Source organism: Macaca thibetana, chromosome 7 (genome assembly GCF_024542745.1).
Source record: "Macaca thibetana thibetana isolate TM-01 chromosome 7, ASM2454274v1, whole genome shotgun sequence".
Lineage (NCBI taxonomy): Eukaryota > Metazoa > Chordata > Mammalia > Primates > Cercopithecidae > Macaca > Macaca thibetana.
Window position 1 is genome coordinate 26,879,781 of NC_065584.1, and position 25,033 is coordinate 26,904,813.

At 37.0% G+C, this 25,033-nt stretch overlaps 1 protein-coding gene across 7 annotated transcripts in view; it reads left to right on the forward strand.

Annotated features, from left to right (window-relative positions):
• The window catches only part of CEP128 (centrosomal protein 128), a 445,924-nt gene that overhangs the window by 168,287 nt on the left and 252,604 nt on the right, over positions 1-25,033 (forward strand). For all 7 annotated transcript variants that reach the window (XM_050798934.1, XM_050798932.1, XM_050798937.1 and 4 more), the window contains 2 exons: positions 11-70; positions 13,841-14,033. In XM_050798934.1, coding sequence (XP_050654891.1) covers positions 11-70; positions 13,841-14,033 — 253 coding nt within the window. The remainder of the gene's footprint in view (positions 1-10; positions 71-13,840; positions 14,034-25,033) is intronic.

A 25,033-nucleotide genomic window follows, 5' to 3' on the forward strand; every position in this document is an offset into this window, starting at 1 on the left:
TCTTTTGTAGGTTTTTTCATCTGGTCCTGATATACATTATGACCCACATCGCTGGTTAGCAGAAAGCAAGGTAATTGATCTTTGAATCCTAAAGTTATTGTAATATTTATGATCTTTAAGCCATCCTATTTGGTTTAGCCATTTATTTTGTCATGTAACTGAACACCTGAAGCTATAATACTTAATTGCAGGGGAAGAAATCCCTCCAGTCCGTTTAGGGAATCTCTATGTTTTTTATTTTAACATTTAAAAGTTAAATATGTAGGCCTAGAATGAGAGAATAAAGGAAAGTAAAACTGTTGAAATATTAAGAAGCAGATTATAGATATATGTGAACATTGACAAGGGAACACAGAAGAAGGAAGAACTAATTCTGTTGTTTGTGCTGGCAGAAAGGTAGGGTATGATGCTACCAGCATGTCATAGACAGCTCCTGGAAAAAAGCTATATTTAAACTTGGCCTTACAAAAATATGTAGTTCTCAAGTTAGTTAGTTATGGATAGAACAATGACATGAAGATGAGAATATTTGAGTAACCACAGATAATACCCTGAGATTGGTGAGTAAGACATGGGTGGGAGGTGATGGAAAGATGAGGTTTACCTTTGAAGGTCAACTATACATTAGGGAAGCCTCCTAAAACAAAGCATTCTTAACAAGAAAATGAAAGTATAGTGATTGAACATTGAACTTTAACAATGAACCTGTGCATTTCTAGCCATTTTTGATAGAAACAAATACAAATTTATATTTATGCCACTTGAATTAGGGAATTTAGAATGTTTTGCTGCCTCAGAATGTTTTGGCCAGAAACTTCTGTTGTGCATTAATATTGCATTTCTCAGTTTTCTTTTTCTCAACTTCACAATTCTGACAACAAGAGGAATGTACTTAGAATTTTCTTCCAAGTTAAAGTCTTTATCATTTCTGAACAGAAAGCTTTCACTGCTGTAGTTCAGTTAAATTATGAGAGTCAGAGATGACTCTTAATCATAGCTCTTTAATTTGGGAGCTAGTGAGCAGTTTTCCCTTATCTTTTAATGGGATTGAACTTCTGATCAGACCAGTTCTAATACTGCATGAGACAACAGTTCCTTCTACAGTGTAAACGGGTTGTGATAAAAAATACCACACTGACCAACTGACTAAGGGGGAATTGAATCTATTTACTAGAAAGATGGCTTAAGTTATTGATGGGCTACAATACTGTAATTCCCATGAACTACGACTGGACAGCTCTATAAGTATTGAAGATAAGATCTAAGTCAGAGGACAAAATACTATATGGAAAGCAGAATTGCTCTTCAGATAGTCCATTCTGACATCTTGCAGTATTAGAAGGACCTCTGAGGGCATTCAGTAATTGTTTTCATAAATCTGCCAAGTGAATTTGTTCTGTTAGTATTAATTCTAGAAAACAAGGATTGGGTGGGGTTTGCATCACAATTGCTTTGTTGGCAGTGGTGGCATAATAAAAGTATGAAGTCCAATTGAGAGTTGGACTATACTTACAGGTAAAATAGCTAATGAATGGTAATAAGAAATTACAGGAAGGAAGAGGGTTGAGATGGTCTGTATTAGTCAGGGTTCTCTAGAGGGATGGAACTAATGGAATAGATCTCTTTATAAAGGGGAGTTTATTAAGTATTTACTCACACGATCACAAGGTCCCACAATAGGCCATCTGCAGGCTGAGGAGCAAGGACAGCCAGTCCAAGTTACAAAACTGAAAAACTTGGAGTCCAGTGTTCAAGGGCAGGAAGCATCCAGCACGGGAGAAAAATGTAGGCTGGGAGGCTGGACCAGTCTCTCTTTTCATATTTTTCTGCCTGCTTATATTTTAGCCATGCTGGTAGCTGATTAGATTGTGCCCACTCAGATTAGGGTGGGTCTGCCTTTCCCAGCCCATCCACTCAAATGTTAATCTCCTTTGGCAACACCCTCACAGACACACCCAGGCTCAATACTTTGTATCCTTCAGTCTAATCAATTTGGCACTCAGTATTAACCATCACATGGTCATTAAGGAATGCCAGGTAAGCAGTTTCCATAGATTAGGGGTATGTTTTTGTAATAAGTTCTAACAAGGTATGGTAAGGCCATGTTTTCTTCAGCTTAATGGAATTTACTGAGAAACTACTATGTCTCAGAGGCTGTTACATGCTGTGGGCATAAAAAAATGAACAAGGCACAGTGACTTACGCCTGTAATTCCAGCACTTTGGGAGGCCAAGGTGAGGGGATCACGAGGTCAGGAGATTGAGACCATGCTAGCTTACACGGGGAACCCCTGTCTCTACTAAAAATACAAAAAATTAGCTGGCCATGGTGGCATGCGTCTGCGGTCCCAGCTACTCGGGAGGCTGAGGCAGGTGAATTGCTTGAACCCGGGAGGCAGAGGTTGCAGTGAGCCAAGATCGCGCCACTGCACTCTGGCCTGGGCGACAGAGCGAGACTTCATCTCAGAAAAAAACCAAGACGTTGTCCTGGTGTTTAGAAAAGACAGACGTATATGCAGATAATTTCAGTCTTATAAGTAAGAGCTGTAATAGAAGTATGCAGAAGCTACCATGGAGGCTGATTTCCCAGATGAATATTGAAACCATCCAGGTAAAGAGCAAAGAGCAACCATGCAAAGAACAAAGTTCTAGGAAAGGCACAGAACAGAAGCAATTTGATGAATGCAAAGAAAGCTCAAATGATTTGGCAATAGTAAAATATGAACATATGACATGGAGAATGGCAGGGGATGGGGCTCCAGAGGGATTAGGATTAGGTTCATCCAGTAGAGCATTATTTGCCATTTTGAGGATCCTGGATTCAGATCTACATTGCATGGAGAATCACAAAGGAGTTTTGAACAGGATAGAGTAGCATTGCTTATATTTATATTTTGGTAGTGAAGTGAAAGGTAGATTAGAGTTGGTAAGATTTGAGGTAGAGAGACCAGTTAAGAAGCTTAGAGTGAGAGTCTGAATTAAGAAAATTGTTCAGACATTCAGAGGAAAGGACAGACTGGAGTGATTTTGTTGACAGCATACCCGTGATGAGAGATGTTGTATTCTAGGGTGATAGAGAAAGAAATTTCCAGGATTTTCTAGCCGAAGTAGAAGACTCCAGTCAGGGGTTAGTATCTGAATAAATGAACAGGTAGTCTCCCAGACAGGCAAATTCGTGGCAGTATTGAAAGAGTTTCCACCAGGGAGACTGATAGTCAGAAATTTCTAGTTGGACAGGAAGGCCCCAAGAGAAGCAAGGACAAAGACACAGATCACAGTTTTTGTTCACATCATGGCAAGAAGTGAGAAGTACTAAAGATATTCACATGGAGATGGTAGGGACAGCATGTCATATCTAGCACGGGCCAGCACTCTCAAGATGGATTCACCTACTAGAGAGAATCACTGGTGAGTCCACGTTACATTATTGTTTTGTGACAGAGAATAAAGAAAAGCTGGTATTAGCTGTGCTTCCACATCAGGCAGGATCCTGAGTGCATTGGTGTTCATATAAGAACACATTTAATTCCTGGATCCAGTATTTATTCCCTTAAGAAACAAAAAGGTGAATTTATATACTTTTTTGATGGTGTAAAGCTATACTTTTTCTTCTTGGCCTTTGCCCCATTGTATTGAAATTCCCCATCTGCTTCTGTTTCTTTAGTCTGTAAATGTGACTAGGGAAGATCTGTGCTTATCGTGTTCCTTACTACATCTTTAGCACTTATCACAATGCCTGGCTAAATGTTCAATAAATATTTTTTAAAAGAGTAATTATATTGGGCATGCTACATTTTCCCAGTTGAGGCACTTCCTCAACTTAAATATTATAGAAAAATAAATAACAAGCACATGAGATTTCAGTGAATATATTAATTCCTCAGTACTGGTGTTATTTGATCATAGCTATAAACTTGGAGATTAGATGGGTAAGAAATACACTTCCAATTTTAGGGAGAAGATTTTTTTATATTGTGTTGTTCGATATCACGCCAAAGAGTTACACTTTTTATAGTATTGTATATTCTAGGCATTGACAAACATTTGCTTTTCCACACTGTTTAAGTGATGTAGCTTTAAAGATCATGTAGTTTGACTGCCTCGTTTTGTAGACTGAAGAAACTGAGGCCCAAGATGTTTTTAGTTTTACCTAAGGATATAAAGCTAATTAGTTACTGAGAAGGGCTTAGACCTCTGGCCTCAGAACTCTGTTCCATCATTTTTCTCCCTTGGTTGTGTAATCCACACTTGAATATAAACCTTACATTTACAAATATTGTCTTTTTATTGATGTGGATTTTTTAAAACATTGTGTGAGAAGTATTAGGCCCAGTGTACTTAATTCTTGTTGATAGATGTGGATAAATATCTAATAGTTTATCCTTCTGATATAGAATGGAAAATGTTACACTCAGTATCTTGACTGATTTGTTGGAAATACTCTTTAGATTATTTACGTGGAATATATTCAGTTAATTGAGCAAAAATATATGTACTACTGTGGAGATTAGTTTGCTTTTTTCTTGATTATATTTATAACTTAGTTAAAAGGTGAAGAAAGTATTACTGAAAAAATTACATATTTTTAGGTTGACTTGTATTGACTTGTTGACTCTTGCATTTCTAATTTAATTCTTGTTTAGATGGCTGACCACGTTCTAAAAAATTGCCATCCTCTTTATCTCTGGTTCTTATACAAATGTTTCCTTTCAAAATTGTTTCTAGAGGTTTGGGAAAAGAAGCACAGAAATTAAAGGAGCAAAATTCTGGTTCCTAATATTACTGTTACCTTTATAAGCTATAATCTTTTTATTTAAATTTTCTGTGGTCCTTGATTTTTAGCTTTGAGTCATTTCTTAGTGCCTTTAGTATATTATTACCCTAGGACTCAGTAGAAGAGTCTCACAGATTAAAAAGATCATCTTGGTAGTTTTACTAGATACTTATGAATATTTTCACCTAATCAGAAGCTATCAACTAAACTACGAAGGATTAACAAAATGCCATTACCTGGGTGTGGTGGCTCACACCTATAATCCCAGCACTTTGCGAGGCCGAGGTGGGCAGATGATCTGAGGTTAGGAGTTTGAGACCAGTCTGACCAACATAGTGAAACCACCATCTCTACTGAAAATACAAAAATTAGCTAGGTGTGGTAGCCGGAGCCTGTAGTCCCAGCTACTTGAGATGCTGAGGCAGGAGAATTGCTTGAACCTAAGAGGCAAAGGTTGTAGTGAGCCTATATTGTGCTATTGCACTCCAGCCTGGGCGGCAGAGCGAGACTCCATCTCAAAAAAAAAAAAGCAAAACAGACATATTTACAAATTCATTCTCTATCTTGGTTTATTTAGCAATACTTGTTGATGTAGTTAAATAAATGATCCTATTATGTAATCTGTAAAATACTCCGGTGAGTGGTTAATAGAATGGTTTTTGCTCTGTGATTAATAGCCTTGTCAGCTAATTATTATTGGGAATTGTTAAAGTTATTTCTATATAGTGTTCCAAGCTGCTTCCTCAAGATACTTAATGCAGATGTTGGGTATTTATCCAACAAACACAGATTCTCATAATTGATTATTGATTGATTAAATTTCCATAGGTTGATATTTTATTTTGTAGGATTAATAATATATTCTACATACAGATTCAATTCATAAAAAATTCCTAACTATAGTTTATTTTTAATTTTGTTTGACAATGGAATAAAGGCCTCATAAGAATAGACTGAAGCCATAGGTCATATTATATTAATCTGTTACAGGCTGCCATAACGAAATACCACACAATGAATGACTTAAACAGTAATTTATTTTCTCACAGTTCTGGAGGCTGTAAGTTCAAGATCAAGGTGCCAGGTTTGGTTTCTGGCGAGACCTCTCTTCTTGGCTCATAGATGGCCACCTTCTCTTTGTGTGCTTATGTGACCTTTCTTCTGTGAGGCTGGAAGAGAAAGAGTGTTCTGCTATCTCTTCTTCTTGTAAGGACAGGATTCCTATCAGATAGAGTCCACTCTTATGACCTCATTTAACCTTAATTATCTCCCTAAAGGCCCCATCTCCAAATACAGTCACACGTGGGGTGAGAACTTCAACATATGAAGTCGGAGGGGACAGAATTCAATTCATAACACATATCAAATCTGACTAATACCTTGTTAGGGATTTTGTTGTTGTTGTTGTTATTTTTTTTGTTTTTTCCCCAGAACCGTTAGTATTATTGTTAGGACAAAACAGATTTATTGTTTCTCCATTACCATCTCTTGTAGTAGCAGTGACCATAGGTAGTAATTACACAAAGGTGAAAGACTAGGATGGAATAGGTGGAAAAGCATTGGAGAAAAGGAAATGTGAAGTGATTTTTTAAATTTGCAATTAAATCACTGGGTTAGAAGAGATTACTGGAGGATTGTGCTGGGACCCATTTTGTTTGGACCACGTGGGTTATTAAAAATTGAATTGGTAGCAAACATTTGAAAAAGCAGACAATTGCATAAATACAATATGGAAGTTTTGTGTGGGAAACATCAGAAGATCTGATAAAAAAGTAGAGTTTCATTCGTATATGGCAGAAAACAGTTGGAAATGAGAAAAACCATGGACCTGACCACATTAGCAGGGACAACTACACTATGGTTTGACATAGTCCCCTCCATTCTTTATTCATTTCCAACATGGGGGAAAAGTGTTGCATTTTATCATTATGCTTGCTCTGTTAATTTTCTTAAAGTAGATTTAAGAGAAACAGATACGTTTCTGTATTTTCTATCAACTTCTTTTATTGATGTTTTCTACCTTGCGCTTGTAACTACTCACATTTGCCATCTATGGTGCATACCAACCAGATTAAAGCCTACTATATTGTCTAATAGTGACTTGTTCCTAGAACAGGTGGTCTTTCTATTGATAGGAGGTTGAAAAACTGTCTTCTTTTTCACTCCTGTGGAGTCTGTGGTCAACTGTAAACGTCATATCTTTTATGAGTCCATGTTCTTGTTGCCATTTTTTTAAATGTATTCCTTCAGGTTTGTCTGTTTTAAATTTTATCCTGTGCTTATATATTTCTTTTGTTTGCCAAAATTGTTTAATTTGTTATCTGCTAAAAGTTGATATTTTGATATAGGCATGCAACGTATAATGATCACATCATTATAAAAGGGATATCTATCACCTTAAGCACTTGTTTCTCATGTGTTTCAAATATTCCAATTCTACTCTTTTAATTATTTAAAAATGCATGATAAATTACTGTTCATCATAATCACCCTGTTGTGCTATCAAATACTAGATATTACTCATTCTATATATACCCATTTAACCATATGCACTGCCTCCCTCTCCCACTACCCTTCCCAGTCTCTAGTAACCATCATTATTCTACTTTCTATCTCAATGAGTTCAATTGTTTTAATCTTTAGTTTCCAGAAATGAGTGAGACATGTGAAGTTTGTCTTTCTTTGCCTGGCTTATCTCACTTCACATAGTGTCTCAAGTTCCATAAATGTTGTTGCAAATGACAGGATTTCACTCTTTTGTATGGCTGAATAGTACTCCGTTGTGTATATGCACCACATTTCCACACTTTCTTTTTTTTTTTTTTTGAGACGGAGTCTCGCTGTGTCTCCCAGGCTGGAGTGCAGTGGCGTGATCTCGGCTCACTGCAAGCTCCGCCTCCCGGGTTCATGCCATTCTCCCGCCTCAGCCTCCCGAGTAGCTGAGACTACAGGCGCCCGCCACCACGCCCAGCTAGTTTTTTGTATTTTTAGTAGAGACGGGGTTTCACCGTGTTAGCCAGGATAGTCTCGATCTCCTGACCTCGTGATCCACCTGCCTCGGCCTCCCAAAGTGCTGGGATTACAGGCTTTCTTTATCCATTTGTCTGCTAATGGACAGTTAGGTTGCATCCAAATCTTGGCCATTGTGATTAGTGCCACAACAAATGTGGGAGCACAGACATTGCTATCCTGATTTCCTTTCTTTGGGGTATATACCTAGCAATGGGATTGCTGGATTGTATGGTAGCTCTAGTTTTAGTTTTTTGAGGAACCTCCATACTGTTCTCCGAAGTGCTTGGGTTACCAGGTAGAGTCTTTTTTTCTCTTCCCTACTTTCCCTCAAAACAAACGCAGTGTTTCTCTCAGTGCTGAACTGGCTGGAGCTGGAGGAGGTTTGAAACAAGCGCCTCTGCGTCCACAACCACTGGGACTATGCTGGGACAGATCTGAAGCCAGCACAGTACTGAGTCTCTCCCAAGGCTTATGGTGACTATTGTCTGACTACTTCTGATGTTTATTCAAGATCCAAGGGCTCTCTAGTCAGCAGATGGTGAAGCCAGCCAGGCTTGCGTGTTTCTCTTCTGGGCGACACGTTTCTTTCTGGCCTAGGCAGAGTTTAGAAATGCTCCCTGGGAGATAGGGCCCGGAGTCAGGAATTTTAGGAGTCTACTTTGCGCTTTATTTTACTGTGGCTTGAGTTGGTACCCATGTTGCAAGACAAAGTTTCTTTTACTCTTCCCTCTCCTTTCATCAAGGAGAAGGTGTATCTCTTTGTGCCCACCTCAGCTGAGAGCACACAGGGTTACACCTAAAGCCTGTCTCACAGTTTTGTAAGTTAGAAACATGGGTATTATGGGTTATATGTCTTGACCGTTACTGATCTCTCTCTCTAACCCTAACATGTGAGGAACTACCACATCTCAAAAATGTACACTTTGGTTCTTCCCTTTGTATTTTCACTTGCTTGGAGTATTATAACAAACTCTTGATTTCCAGCCTTCAGCATGTGTTTCATACTCTGCGTAGAAAACACTTTCTAAAAATAGCCCAATTTGCTGCCTTGATTGTCATAGGAGGATGTTGGTATACCATCTCATATTTTTCCTGTATTCTCCATTAGTGCTTCAGCAGAAAATTATAATAGAAAGTACTTATTTTATCTGGCAAAGAGTTGACCCTGTTTCCTGGTTTTCTGTCCTATGGAAGCTTTTTATTGTTCTGTATTCGCATGGATGTTTCAAAGGGAGTATTGAGAAGTGAAGTAGGCTTTGTTAAATTTCTGCAATCAACTGGAAGTGCACAGCCCAATTTAATTTTCAGACTTCCTACATTTAGCCAGTGACATCCAGACAAGACAGAGGCCTATAGATTCCATAGCGTGTACTAAAGCCAGGTTTCATTTATCCATAGATGTATAATTTTAGCTTTGTTTTTCTGTCTTGACTTACTCTCTACCCTTCCTTTTTTTGTGTGTGTAAATAACAGCTTAATTGAGATATAATTCATATATCATACAATTCATCCATTTAGAATGCACCATTTAATGCTTTTTAGTGTATTTACAGAATTGTGCAGTCATCACCACATTTAATTTGAGAACACTTTCATCACCTCAAGTAGAAAATCAGGACACCTTAGCCATCACCTATAAATCCAACCACCAGTTCTAGTCTGCCATTAATCTTTCTGTCTCTGTAGATTTGTCTATTCAGGACATTTTAAATAAATATAATTTTTTTTTTTTTTTTTGAGATAGAATCTTGCTCTGTTGCCTAGGCTGGAGTGCAGTGGCGCAATTTTGGCTCACTGCAACCTCCGCCTCCTGGGTTCAAGCAATTCTCCTGCCTCAGCCTCCTGAGTAGCTGGAATTATAGGCATATGCCACCATGCCTGGCTAATTTTTGTGTTTTCAGTAGAGACGGGGTTTCACTATGTTGGTCAGGCTGGTCTCGAACTCCTGACCTCATAATCTGCCCGCTTCGGCCTCGCAAAGTGCTGGGATTACAGGCGTGAGCCATTGTCCCCGACCATAAATATAATCATATAATATGTGGTCTTTTGTGATTGACTTATTTCATTTAGCAGAATGTTTTCGAGTTTCATCTATATTATGATATATCCATTTTAGCATGTATCATGACCTCAGTTTTTTATTGCCAAATAATATTTGATTGTTTGAATATATTCCATTTTTAAAATCTGTCTATCATTTGATGGAAATTTGGATTGTTTCAATTTCTTGGCTGTTGTTATAATGCTGCTATGAGTAATTTCTGTCCGAGTTTTTGCATGGACATTTGTTTTTCATTTCTCTTGGAGTTTTACCTGGGAGTAGAACTGCTGGGTTGTATGGTACCTCTATGTTTAACCCATAGAGTAACTGTCAGATTATTTTCTAAAGCGATTGCACTGCTGTGCATTCCCACCGGCAGTATGTCAGAGTTCCAGTTTCTCCACATCTACGCAAACAATTGTTATTATCTGTCTTTTTGATATTAGCTACCCTGCTGGGTGTGAAGTAGAGTCTCATTGTGGTTTTGATTTACATTTTCCTGATGGCTAATGATGTTCAGCATCTTTTCATGTGCTTATTGGCTATTTGTATATCTTCGTTGGAGAAATATCTATTTACATCCTCTGTACGTTTCATAAACGGCATCATTTGTCTTTTTATTATTGATTTCTTTATGAATCCGACATATAATTCCCTCATTAGACATTGAGTTGCAAATATTTTCTCCCACTTAGCAGGTTGTCTCTTCTCTTTGTTGGTGGTGGCCTTTGAAGTGCAGAATTTTAATTTCAAAGAAGTTCAATTTATCAGCTTTTTTTCTTTGATGGCTTCTGCTTTTGGTGTTATACCTAGGAAATTACTGCCAAGTCAAGGTCACAACGATTTATGCCTGTGTTTTCTTTTAATAATCTTATAGTTTCAGCTCTTAACATTTAGGTCTCGGCCGGGCGCGGTGGCTCACGCCTGTAATCCCAGCACTTTGGGAGGCCGAGGTGGGCGGATCACAAGGTCAGGAGATCGAGACCACGGTGAAACCGCGTCTCTACTAAAAATACAAAAAATTAGCCGGGCGCGGTTGTGGGCGCCTGTAGTCCCAGCTACTCGGGAGGCTGAGGCAGGAGAATGGCGTGAACCCGGGAGGCGGAGCTTGCAGTGAGCCGAGATCGCGCCACTGCACTCCAGCCTGGGCTGGGCCACAGAGCGAGACTCCGTCTCAAAAAAAAAAAAAAAAAAAAAAAAAAACCATTTAGGTCTGTGATCCTTTTGGGGTTAGTTTTTGTATATGGTGTGAAGTAGCGGGTACAAATGAATTCTTTTGTGTTTGTATATTTAGTTGTCTTAGCACCATTTGTTGGTGAGACTATTCTTTTCTCCATTAAATTTTTTTTGTCTCTTTTGTTGAAAATCAATTGACATTTATGTAAGGGTTTATTTTTAGACTTTCACTTCTGTTTCTTCAGTCTGTATATCTGTCCTTATGCCAATACCACACCATCTTGATTACTGTAGCTCTGTAGTAAGCTTTGGAATAGATAAGTATGAATCCTCCAGTTATATTCTTCTTTTCCAATATCTTTTGTTTTTGGCTATTTTGGAAATTTGCCTTGAATTCCCATATGAAACATAGGATCAACTCATCAATTTCTTTAAAGAAGCCAGATGGGATTCTGAAAGGGATCCTGTTAAATCTGTAGATTAGGCAGGATGTATTGCTATCTTAATAATATTCTCTTTCAATCCATGTATCTAGGATATCTTCCCACTTAGTCTTCAGTTTTTTAAAAAGCATTTTGTAGTTTTAAGATATAAGTTTTGCAGTTTTATGTTTATCACTAAATACTTCATTTTTGATACTATTGCAAATATGATTATCTTAATGTTATTTTTGGATTGCTCATTGCAAATATTAATATATAGAAATATAATTAATTTTTGTATTGATTTTATGTATTGCAATATGCTGGACTCTTTTATTAGTTCTAATAGATTTTTTTCATGGAATTACTAGGATTTTCCTGCACATAAGCCTGTTACCTGCAAATAGAGATACGTTCACTTCTTCCTTTTCAATCTGGATATTTTTAATTTCTTTTTATTTTTTGTATAATTGCCTTTTCATAACCCTCTAATACAATGTTAGATGGAAGTGGTGAGAGCTGTTATCCTTTTCTTGTTTCTGGTCTTAGTGTGAAAGCATTCAGACTTTTACTATTAAGTATGATAATAGTTGTGGGTTTTCCATAGAAATTGTAAAAATCATATTAAGGAGGTTCTCTTCTATTTGTAGTTTTTTGAGTGTCTTTTTTATGAAGGAATGTTTAACTTTATTATATGCTTTTTCTGTATCTTTTGATATAATTATATAAGATATCATTTGTCCCTAGTTCTATTAATATGGTTTATTACATTAATATCTCTTAAACCTTGCATTCATGGGATAACTTCCACTTGATCATTGTATTAGTTTGTTCTCACTCTGCTATAAAGAACTACCTGAGACTGAGTAATTTATAAAGAAAAGAGGTTTAATTGACTCACAGTTCTATAGGCTGTGCAGGATGCTTGGTTGGGGAGGCCTCAGGAAACTTACAGTCATGGTGGAAGGGTGAAAGGGAAGCAAGCATGTCTTGTCTTCACATGGCAGCAAGAGAGAGAGGGCAAAGGATGAAGTCTACACACCTTTAAACAACCAGATCTCTCGAGAACTCACTATCATAAGGACAGCAAGGGGGAAACTGCCCCCATGATCCAATCACCTCCCACTGGGTCCCTCCCCCAACATTGGAAATTATAATTCGACATGAGATTTGGGTGGAGACACAGAGCCAAACCATATTAATCGTGATGTTCATTTTATGGCTTGCTGAGTTCTGTTTGCTAGTATTTTCTCGAGGATTTCAAAAAAAAATCTGTATTCGTCAGGCATATTCATAAGTACAGCTTTATTATAAGTGGCCTGGGGAAATGGCAATTGGGACCCCAGTATTCTCAGCCTGCTGTGCTTGGAGAGAGTAACCATCCTATCAGTGGGACATTGGGGGAGCAAGGGATTCTCAACATCTTGCTGCACTTGGCCAGGAATTTAGCCTATGCAAATCAGAGCTGCAAGGCTGAAAAATCCTGGTGATCTGCCCATCTAGTATGCTATGGTGTACCTTGACTGTGAACTGGAGAAAGAGAAAACCCTGTTTTCTTGGCAGTGTTTTTCTGGAATGAGGAGTGGAGCTTTTGTCACACTGAGGGTAGAAGGAGGGAGTCAGTTATGCCTCAAGTGCCACTTTAATGAGGTTAACTAGACTTTCTTGAATAAATGTTTCTTCATTTGCTGTATGGCCACAGGACAATATTTAGAAATATAAATAGAGTGCCACTGCACTCTATCCCAGGCGACGGAGTGAGATTATGTCTCAAAAAAAAAAAAAAAAAAAAAAGAGAGAGAGAAAGAAAAAAAGATAGGTGAGGTTAGAATCTGTGAAGAAGAGTTGCCAGATCTGTGAAGAAGAGTAGCCAGAATTCACCTTTCTTGTGTCTTAGAAGCATAAACATTAACTCTATATCTTCTAGTCAATAAAAAATCTCTCCTCATACCTAATTAGCTAGATCAATGGGGATATGCATTTTTAGAAGTCATGCTAGGAATTTTCTCTTTTAAAAAATTCTCTGAAGGAATACTTCTTTTATAGAAAGTCTGTAGGTTCTATTCTGGGCTGTATTTGTTTTTAAAATTCCTACACCTATACTAGGCTGCCCTGTATATCAAATCAGAGGATTACCTATCATATTATTGAAAGTTTAATAGGCCAAACTTTGTCTTTCTAAAGGGATTTTATAAAAATCTCCGAATATCATGGCTTAATTTCTGAACCAGCTTTTGATTGATATAGACCATTATGCAAATTAAACATGGGTATTTGAAAATTTTGCAAAAATTTGCTAGTTAATTATCTGTATGTGTTCAAATTATCGTGACGTCACTTATTTTTTTCCTCCTGGTTTGAAACGCTGCTTTTTTCTGGGTTTCTTTAACCATTAGATATACATGTCGTTTTTTAGACTAAACTTCAGTGGCTCTGTGAGGAACTGAAAGAGAGAGAAAACAGAGAGAAAAATCTGCGACACCAGCTGATGCTCTGCAGACAACAAGTCAGGAATGTGACTGAACACAAGGAATCTGAGCTGCAGTGTCTCTTCCAACAGATAGAAAGGCAGGAGCAGCTTTTGGATGAAATACACCGTGAGAAGAGAGGTGTGTTAGTTGTTCTTTCCTTTTTCTTTGTTTATATTTATGGAATCCTAATCCTAGGATTGGAAAAAACCGACTCCTATTGCATTCAGTTTGAACTGTTTCCAAGCCCATCTCCTTTTCTTGTCTTTGTCGTCTTATCTTTCTTCACTTCTGGGATTAGAAGAGAAAACTCTTCAGCCACAGCTTTCCTCCTGTGTATGTGATACCTGCATTCACTGGCTGTGTGCAGGAATTAATTGATAAGACATACTGCTTCTGTCTTAGTAAAATGCTGAAGTTTACATTTACTTCAGCAAAATACCCCTCAGTTCATTCAATACATATTTTGTGCCCATTTTCAAGTATGCACTATTCTAGGTACAGAGGATATATCAGTGAATAAAGCGGAAAACAAAAACAAAAACAAAACAAACCGCCTACCCTTATTTAGCTTATGTTTTATTGGGTGGAGACATAAATATTACAAATAGGTACATTATATAATATATGAGAAGGTTGTAATCACAGTGGAGGAAGCAGTAGAGTAAAGGAAGAAGAGTTTGGCTTCACATATTTTGGAACTCTGTTATTGAATTATTAGCATTGGTTATGGCAATGTGTCCAGTTAGAGGCCTATGATATGTTCTTTATAAAAGGAAAAGAGGGACTGAAGAAGGACCTTGGTTGTGGAATTGGAAAACAGGCAACAAATGCAAAAGACGTTGTGGAGGACCAGCCCAAGGTGAGGAAGAGAGAGGACTCACGGGAGATTCGAAGGTCTCAATGGTTTTGCCATTGTAAGAGGAAAGTCAGGAAGTAGTTGATTTGGTGGGAGAAAAAGAGGGCATGCATTTTTACCTAATTCTTAAAATCAAAACTGTAAGAAAAAAAAAGTATTATGAAGGCCCAAACTTTTGTCACAAGAGATATTTTAATCTTTTGCCTGGTATGTGAAAAATATTGTAAAAGTACTGCCTGGTGGATTTGGATGCAATGAACATTTTAGTCTGCTATCAAGCAAATACTGTTAAAGTTGAGGACTTATAAACAAGTTAATTACTAGAAATATAAGCAACATGCTCTTGGTAAAAAGAGTTTTGATTACTTCTGCTGGGGTCCCTGTGGGGACATTTTTGTAGGGCATGTCACTTTATTTTGATCTTAAAAACAAAGCAGGATTTCCATAAGGAAGAGAGGAAGAGAGATTTTCTGCAGAATTTATCTGCCTGGTGATTTAAACATATTTTTTTACAGTGGTACACATAGAGAAGGTAAAAGGCAGCAGTGATTAAGTTTAGATATTTCTGAGACATCAAAGTTAATTGTTAATACAAATTTATAGGTGATTCTCTTTACCATCTTAGAAACTTATCTATTAACTAGAACAAAGTTACCTATCTATAAGTGAAATATGACAGATACACTTTCTATTGGCTAGAATTAATGCCATCTCAGAGTTAATATTTTTAGTTCGATTTAACGTCATAGTAAGTGACATTTGCCAGGTTAACTGAGGCCCTGGGACAAGGAGTTTCCACCACTGATTGCTGCTATATTCATAGATCTGAGTTGTCATACACTTTTGGGGTATTCTGGGCCTGTAAGTCTGGAAATTTGGAATTTGGAGATTCCTGTAGGAGAGGAAATTTATTAAGGGGTTAATGTCAGGAACCTCTTAGAAGTTTAGTAATTATTCACTGAGAAATTCTTCAGTTATAAGAGGTAACAAAGACAAGAGTAAAGAGCTGTAAACTTCAGCTGGGAGGATTTAGGTATAACATAAGAATAGGTTGAAACTATCAGGTTTACTAAAACTTAAAATTTATGTGGAAATTGAAAGGAATTTTTCAAAAGTTTTCAGAAGGAGAGGCATTTCTACAGTATAGTTGTATTCTTAGTGTACACAATGCTAGTGAATATGAACAAATATAGAACGCGATTTTCTTATTTTTTCCTGAAACTGAAATAGTGCCTCTTTTTTAAACAGGTGATGGATCTTGCTTTCCAGGCACTGGGTGGTTGTGGTTTTGGCTATTATGTGTACATAGCTTTCCTTCTTGGAATAATCAGAAATTGACATGGCCTGAAATTCCTTTACCTTAAAGATGAAATTTGATTTACTTACTATTTCCAGTTTGGGGTAGGTGCTATACTCTTTTGGCTTTGTTTTATTAGGTGGGATCTTCACCAATTCCTCACTGTCCTCATGCTGTAAGTACAATGTATAGAAAATAGTCATTCCCAGCAGCATGTACTGTACGAAATCTTCCTGAATCTGTCCCTTGCTGTCATGTGTCATTTGTTAGAATGCACATCTAAGGGTGAAATAAGCCATTGTCAAAGTTTCTTTGTTAGGGAGTTATCTTTTCTGAATAGTTATAAAAGGGAAAGTACTACAGGTAAGAGGATGAAGAAGAAAGAAAATGGTCTTCCAGCTCTTCAGAAAATAATGCCTTTGCAGCAGAGAACGAATGCCCAGATTGTTTTTGCTTAACACCTGTGTCTTAGCCAAAAAGTAGGCAGTGAAAGAAATATACATCATTTCTATGGGTCTGTTTGTCTATCTATCTATATCTGTATACAGATACAGATACGAATCTCTCTCTCTCTCTGTGTGTGTGTGTGTGTGTGTACATTTAACTAGTTTGAAGTTTCACCCTAGTAATGGCTGTGAGTGTGGCCTGTCCTGGCCCAAAATACTTTATTTCTTGTCTCAATGAATTTCTGACAGGCACACAGTTGAGAAATGTGTTTTCTAATATGTATCACCTAGCATAGAGTTTCTATGAAGGCAGTGATTTTTTAATGTTTTGCTAAATGCTGTATCTCAGTGCCTAGAAAGAACCTGGTGCACAGTAGACATGTAAAATATGTGTTGCACAACTGAATGAATAAGGGAATTAATGAAAACACTAAAGGAGCACAGTTAATAGGGGAGCCATAATATTAACATTTAGTGAAAAAAAAAAATCACTGTTGTGAAAGAAAGCATAGTTTTTCCCCAAAGTTTAGATTTAGAAAGAGATGATATCTTGCCATTGGACCAAATTTATTTATTTTTCCCTGTTTTGAAATTTATTGGATACTTATTAAACTCTGCTTAACCAAAATAAAAATCAGCAAATATTTGGCAGAGGTTGATTAAGTAATTTAATTAGAGTTGTTTACATATTGTTTATGACACTCTGGAATTAGATAACAGTATTTGTCTTTTCTAATATTTCAGTTATGTATTACATTTTATGGTAGCAATGTTTAAATAATTTATATTTTATTCATTTCGTGACAGTATTCTCTAAGAGCTTCCTCATTCATTTAGGGACACAATAACATTGTTAGTATTAATTCTAGCCCCATTGTGTACTATGAGTTAACTCTCTAGTATAACACGTGAAAAAAATTCAAAATACCTAAATATATATATAAAAAAAAGAATATTAAAACTGTGTGTGTGTCTAAAACAGTCTCAGTCTTTAAGAGTAGAATGACTATAACTTTTAGAGTATGATTCTCTATGTACTACTAGTCATAGAAAAGCTTGAGCCTGATTATATATGTTCAGTAGAAGGGGCTGTTAATGGGAGAGGTTGAACAGGTGGAAGTTTAACTGGGATAGCAGGATCCCAGAAGGTATGAGTGGATGAGGTCCAAAGTAAAGGTAGAGGCGGGACGCGGCAGCTCACGCCTGTAATCCCAGCACTTTGGGAGGCCAAGGCGGGCGGATCACGAGGTCAGGAGATCGAGACCATGCTGGCTAACACGGTGAAACCCTGTCTCTACTAAAAATACTAAAAAAAAAAATTAGCCGAGCGTGGTGGCGGGCGCCTGTAGTCTCAGCTACTCGGGAGGCTGAGGCAGAAGAATGGCGTGAACCCGGGAGGCGGAGCTTGCAGTGAGCCGAGATCGTACCACTGCACTCCAGCCTGGGCGACAGAGCGAGACTCCATCACACACACACACACACACACACACAGTAAATAAAATTAAAAAAAGGAAAGGTAGAGAAGTGAATCTTGGAAAGAACAAGGGCAAAAGAGTTAGGGATTTCTTGTTTTAATATCCTTTCAGTGTTTTGAATATGCTAGTATATTTGGCAGATTCACTTATCACAATAATTTTTGTAGTGGTTTTCTTATTTTGACGGTTAGCTTCTCAGCATCTGTAATTGAGTCTAATTGATCTTTGCCTTATGTAAGCTCAAAGAAAGGATGAACATATACATAGCCTAGAAGTAGGCAGTGGAGGAAAGATATATTATTTCCCTATCCCTTGTATATACTCAAAGAAAGGATGAGTATTTGGAGAAAAGGAGAGAAGGGATGAGAAGTAGCCACTGGATTTACAATGTAAAACTTTGGCATGACCTGTGTTGGTAATGTCTTAGGAGTGGTTTAAGCCAGATTGGCAAATCTGTATTTTTGGCAACCTGCTTCCGAAGCATAAAACTTGTCATATGATGGATATCCAAAGCATTGGAGCCACCTTAGTGACGAATCTGGCACACTATGCACTGATTATTCTGGCCGTATACATGGCTGTGAGCATGAGTTATTTTACTACATAAAGAGATGCAGTAGACTCCCCTTATGTGTGGGGACTTAGGCACCCTAGTGTATGCCTGAAACTGCAGATAGTACCAATCCCTATATAATTCCTATATGCACTGCTTTTTCCTATACATACATACCCATGATAAAACTTAATTTATAAATTAGAAACAATAAAACATTAACAGTAATAATAAAATAGAACAATTATAACAGTATAGTATAATAAAAGCTATGTGAATGTGATCTCTCTCTCTCTGTCGCTAGATGTCTTATTGTCCTGTACTTTCCTCTTTTCGGGCTGCAGTTGACAGGCAGTGATTGAAACCAAATTGAAACCGTGGATAAGGGAGGAGACAACTGTATGACTTAGATTTTTTCTATCTAAAAATCTAATTTTAATGTAATTTGATAGATTTTAGATTTTTCAATGGTGTTATCAACCTTTTAATGGTTTATTCTTTTGGTTTCATCATTCTCAGTGTTCTGAGAAACTTTTAAGCTGATTTTTCAGCTTTTAAGCTGCTTTTCCCTGCTCATCCTCTGAATTTCTATGCTACGTCTACAGCTGGTGGCCAATTGCTGTTAACAGAGGGTAATTTCTTATAATTTATTTGTGGGACAGAAATGATGGAGGGACTGTTGAACTGTAGACATCTTTTCTAACACGTAGTTTAGACTTAGGATTGTATACTTTATGTTGTGCTTATACATTATTTATATATTGGTTTATTTTTCTAGTCACCCAGTCACTTAGTTGTCTATTACTTATTCTGCAAGTCGTTTCGCACAGTTTTTCAGGTTTGTCTTATTGAAGAAATAATTTACAATCATCATACTCATAGATGTGTCCTTTAGTCCAAAAATAGGGAGAAGCCATTTTTTCTATTCCATATTGGAGTGTAATATTGAAACATGCTGAAGTAACATAGGCGATGATTTCTAAATGTAATATTTATTTATTTGTGCTCTGGTTAATTTTTAAAAATTGGACTTAGCATCTGATTGATTGCTTGAAATGGGGTCTCGGTCTGTCACCCAGGCTGGAGTGTGGTGGCACCATCTTGGCTTGCTGTGGCTTTGACCTCTTGAGCTCAATCTATCCTACCATCTTAGACTTCTGAGTAGCTGAGATGACAGGTGGATGCTACCATGCTTGGCTAATGTTTTTATTTTTTAATTTTTTATAGAGATGAGGTCTTGCTATGTTACCCAGGCTAGTCTCAAACTCCTGGCCTTAAATAATCCTAGACTTTGTTTTCCCAAGTTATTGGGATTACAGGCATGAATCAGTGCACCTGGCCTTAGCATCTTATTTTTACATTGTGACCAGCTTGTTCAAAAGTTCAGTGGTGTAGATCATTAGAGATAATTAAAATAACTATTATTTTCATTGATAAATTGAAAACATTATTGAAATTTGGCAGTTATTTAACATGAAGTTACCCTTTCTTTTATTTTCTTGTTTCTTTATAATTTTTTTTTTTCAGACAGTCTTGCTCTATTGCCCAGGCTGGAGTGTGGTGGCACGATCTTGGCTGACTGTAATCTCCGCCGCCTGGGTTCAAGCAATTCTCTTGCCTCAGCCTCCCAAGTAGCTGGGACTACAGGCGTGCGCCACCACGCCTGACTAATTTTTGTATTATTAGTAGAGAAGGAGTTTCACCGTATTGGCCAGGCTGGTTTCGAACGCCTGACCTTGCAATCCGCCCGCCTCGGCCTCCCAAAGCGCTGGAATTACAGGCGTGAGCCACTGCACCCAGGCTATAATTGTTTTTAACAACCAATTGAGAAAGAATAGTTTTAAAAAAATTATGCCCACGATTAGAGTCAAATCATAATTTTTTAAGAAATATGTTTTATTCTTATTTTCTTTTGCTTATAGATATTTCATTACAGTGATTTTGTTTCTCATATGTTTTCTGTTATGAATTGAAATCCAGCCTAGGTCAACAGGGATTGAAATTAAACTACATTGGCTAAATATTCCTAGGACCAGAATTAAATTAATGATATGCCTAGGGATGCTGATACACAGATCTGTGCAGATGTCAACTGTGATTGAATGTGAAATCAACATTCATGTCTTTAGTCAGTAAATGGGCAATGGAAAGTTATGATTCATTATTCTTTAGTTAACTGTAAATATCTCTGAGCCCTCCCTCTTTCACCTCTTGTGTAATGGGCCTAAAATTTATAATACTTCTATTGGATGAACCTAATTTTAGAGATAAAGATTTTCAATATTTCCAGTAATATATTCAGTTGGCAACAGACCAGTATTGATTGAGTGGGGAGTTTAAATATTTAAAGTTTATATTTTTCCTCTTCCAAAATATTGAGGAGAAAGACTGTGTGTGTGTGTGTGTGTGTGTGTGTGTGTGTGTGTGTGTGTGTGTGTGTGTATTTTGAAATATATTCTGGAAAATTCAGAAACATTAAATATATTATGTGAATTCTTAGATTTTCTTGTTTCTTCATCTTATAGATTATTTGTATAGCAAAGCTGTTCTTCCTTAAACTTGAATCATGAGCACACTTAGGGAGATGAGTAAGGTAAAGCTCCTTGTGCTAAAATAGATTTGATTTGAGCTTTTAGGTTACTAAGTAGCTTTCATTAAATTCAAAGCATATCTTTGCTGTGTTTGTTTTTTTAAGCCTTATATTAGAACTACCTTAAAACAAATGCAGATGGAAACTGTACATTTTAACTATTTATTGTTAAAGATACGGATTTCTGGGAGGGTGTTTCTGCTTTGATGGTGTGTTGTAATGAGTACTATCTGTCTTTTCTATAATGTTGCATACAAAATGGTAATAATGCCTGCCTATTCCCTCCCTCCTCTGCCAAAAGAAGTCCGCAACCTAACAGGGTTGGATACAGGGTTGAATCTGTGAGTATGTTACCTTATGTGGCAAAAGGAATTTTATAGCTGGAAAAAATTAAGGTTCTAGAGACAAGATTATCCTGTATTATCTGGGGCACAATGTAATCACATGGTCCTTAAAAGTGAAAGAGGGAAGCAGAGAAGGATTCAATATGAGAAAGACTCAACTGCAGATTGCTTATTGAAGATGGAAGAGGGGGACCATGAACCAAGGGATATGAGCAGCCTCTAGATCCTGGAAAAGACAAGGAAATGCATTCTTCCCCAGAGCCTCCAGAAAGGAAGGTAGCCTTGCTAACAGTTGATTTAGCCCAGTAAGACCTGTATTGAACATTTAACGTACGGAACTGTAACATAATAAATTTGCATCGTTTTAAGGCGCTAAGTTTGTGGGAATTTGTTACAGCATCTATGGAAAACTAATATACCAATAAAATAGTGAAATTAGAGATCTGTAATAGGTTCTCTGCTACTTGATTCCCTGTATATCAAGAAATTTTCCAACCTGCTTGACCCTCTTTGGAAATGTGCATCCATTTTTGGACATTTGTCAGAAAATTAGGAATATTCATAAATTACTTTCACTCTATTAACCTTGGCATATACTGAGATAGTTCTTGAAATGTGTGAAATATGGTATTTTCAAAATGAGTATGATTTCCTTATGCCTATGTATACATATTTGATATTCTTCAAATATGCTATGAAAATTCAAAGAAGTTACGTGGATTATGAGTGAACCTGAAATGCAGACAGTCCATATTGGCTTAGGCTGTTGTAAGGCCCTTGATGTTATGTAGTCATATTTTCAAATTTTATCCTTTTATTTTGACTTGTACTATAGTGTTAACATGGACATAGATGGAAATCTAAAAATAAAAACCAGGAAAAAAAATTAAGAAACAGAGAAATAGTGTCCTAGGCACCAAGAAAGAGTTGTTTTGGTTTATCACTTTATTTAGCTCTCAGTTTTCTGACATCTGGGAGGAATATCTGTTAGGTAACACGGTTCTTATTATCTTAAATGGAGCACAGAAACTGCTTGGGAGAAGCAAACTTATTTTGAAAACTAAATTCAAGAGGAACTATTATATAGATCTTTCTGTAAGCAATGTAATGTGTAATGAATAATGTTTTCAGTCACTGTTTTTTTTTTTTTTTTTTTTTTTTTTTTGAGATGGGGTCTTGCTGTGTCACCAGGCTGGAGTGCAGTGGTGCGATCTTGCTTACTGCAACCTCTGCATCCTGGAATCAAGCGATTCTCCTGCCTCAGCCTCCCAAGTAGCTGGGATTGCAGGTGTGTACCACCACACCCAGCTAAGTTTTGTATTTTTAGTAGAGATGGGGTTTTACCATGTTGGCCAGGTTGGTCTTGATCTCTTGACCTTGTGATCCGCCCACCTTGGCCTCCCAAAGTGCAGGGATTACAGGCGTGAGCCACTGCACCTGGCTCTCAGTTATTGTTTTAAACAGTAATAACATCTAACATTTATTGCTATGTGCCAGACACTGTTTAAGTGCTTTAAGTTATTTATAATTTTATTTAATTTTCAGGTAGGTACTATCATCCAGCTTAAAAAAAAAGGGTGTCATTTCTTAGCAATAATACAAAGTAGCTAGTGACATATTATGACTTTTGTGGATCCTAAAGACTTTCGCTTTTGTGGGCCCCTTCCCCCCTTAAAAAAATTAAACTTTTGATTATGTTAGTATGAAGACACAAATAATGCAGGCTAGTTTTATTATTCTATATTCATTATTATATTCTTTTTTCTTGTTTTAAAATACATTAAAACATTTTCATGTTGGCCATCGACACTGTGTCTACTAGAGTTGTTGTCCTTTGTAATGGTGTAGGTTACGCTCTAAGAGTATATGGAGGATCTAACTTCACAGAGTATGGGTGAGGAAGATGTTGAAGTCAGGGTTTCCTTAGAAAGTGATGCCTGACCTTAGCCAGGTAAGGGTGATGAGCATAGCCATTCCAACAGAGGGAACAGCATTTATGAAGGGTTGAAGTGGGAAAGAACTTGGCTGAAACATGAAATAAGGAAATTAAAGTGCAAACGAAAAGGTTGTGACTGCACTTAGTAAATTTAATAAAATTATCTCTGTCCTCTAACAGACTGAATTTTCATATGCCTAGTCTACCTTTAGTAGGTTCTAAACTTCAATTTATGATTGAATTTTAAGTATTTGAAGTTTAATTATTCTTTATTATTGATTACACTGGGGTCCAGAATGGTTTACATACTAGATGTAGTTGCTGAAAATAAACATATGCATGTCATGAAATATAAAATGGAAATATTTAAAAATACAAGACACCAACATATTCTATGTGAAACTCACATATGCCTTATAACCATGAAATTTCCATTTGAATCTTTAGGGAATTTTTAAAAAATTTATCAATTTGAGAGTTTTCCTGAAAGCATTTAAAATCTCTCTTATATTTATGATTTGAAATAGATTACATTCTCCCATTTCCTTGTCCACTACAACTGGTAACTTTACAAAGTTTTTCTTAACTGTTTGTCATGTATTCATTCCTCTCTTTCTGTTTAGACCACCTGTGTTAGTCTGGGTTCTCCAGAAACAGTAGCAACAGGGTGTGTTTCTATACACAGACACACAAATACACATACACACACATACACACACGACCCATGTAGTTATGAAGACTGAGAAGTCCCAAGATCTGTAGTCCACAGGCCAGAGACCCAAGAGCACCTATGGTATAGTTCCAGTCTTAGTCCAGTGCTATAAGAACCAAGACAGGTTATGGTGTAAGTTCTAGTCTGAGTTCAAGCTTAAGGCAAGAGAGAATTGATGTCCTAGTTTGAAGATGTTCATGCAGAGGGAGAGTGATTTTTGTTCAGTGTTTTTGCTCTGTTGGGACCTTCAGTGGATTAGATGAGGCCCACTCATATTGTGGAGGCAATATGCTTTTCTTTCAGTCTACTGATTCAAATGTTAATATAATTTAGAAACACCCTCACGGACATATTCAAAATAATATTTAACCAAATATCTGGGCACCTTGTGGCCCAGTCAAGTTGACATATAAAATTAACATTTATACCAACTTTGTCTTATTTAGCTCTTTATTGCTTCATACCTACAAGGATTATAGAAACATCTTACTTGCATGATCTTCCTAACCTGCGATCTGTGTCTTCTGCTGGACTTGTCCTCACCTATATGCCTGCTAAAGCCCAACACAGATAATTTTTCCAAGCAGGAACACTCTGGTGTGTGTTTCAAGGTCACACTGTGCCCTGGGGGCTCCAGCTATTTGTTTCTGCATTCATTAATCTGCTCTTTAATAAAGCATTTGGTAAGAGTGACATCTTACAGAAATAACCTCAAATACTCTCAAATTAATACAAAAAAGTAAATCACCAATTTTGGTTTTGTAATAAATTACTGACAACACACCCACAATTGACCTCTACCTAACAGGTTTTATTGGAGAAACCACACACACACACTCACACACACACACACACACTCAACTGCTCTAATCAGTTTTGCCAGATGAATCTTCATTAAACACAGCTTTGATCCCATGACTCTCCAGCTT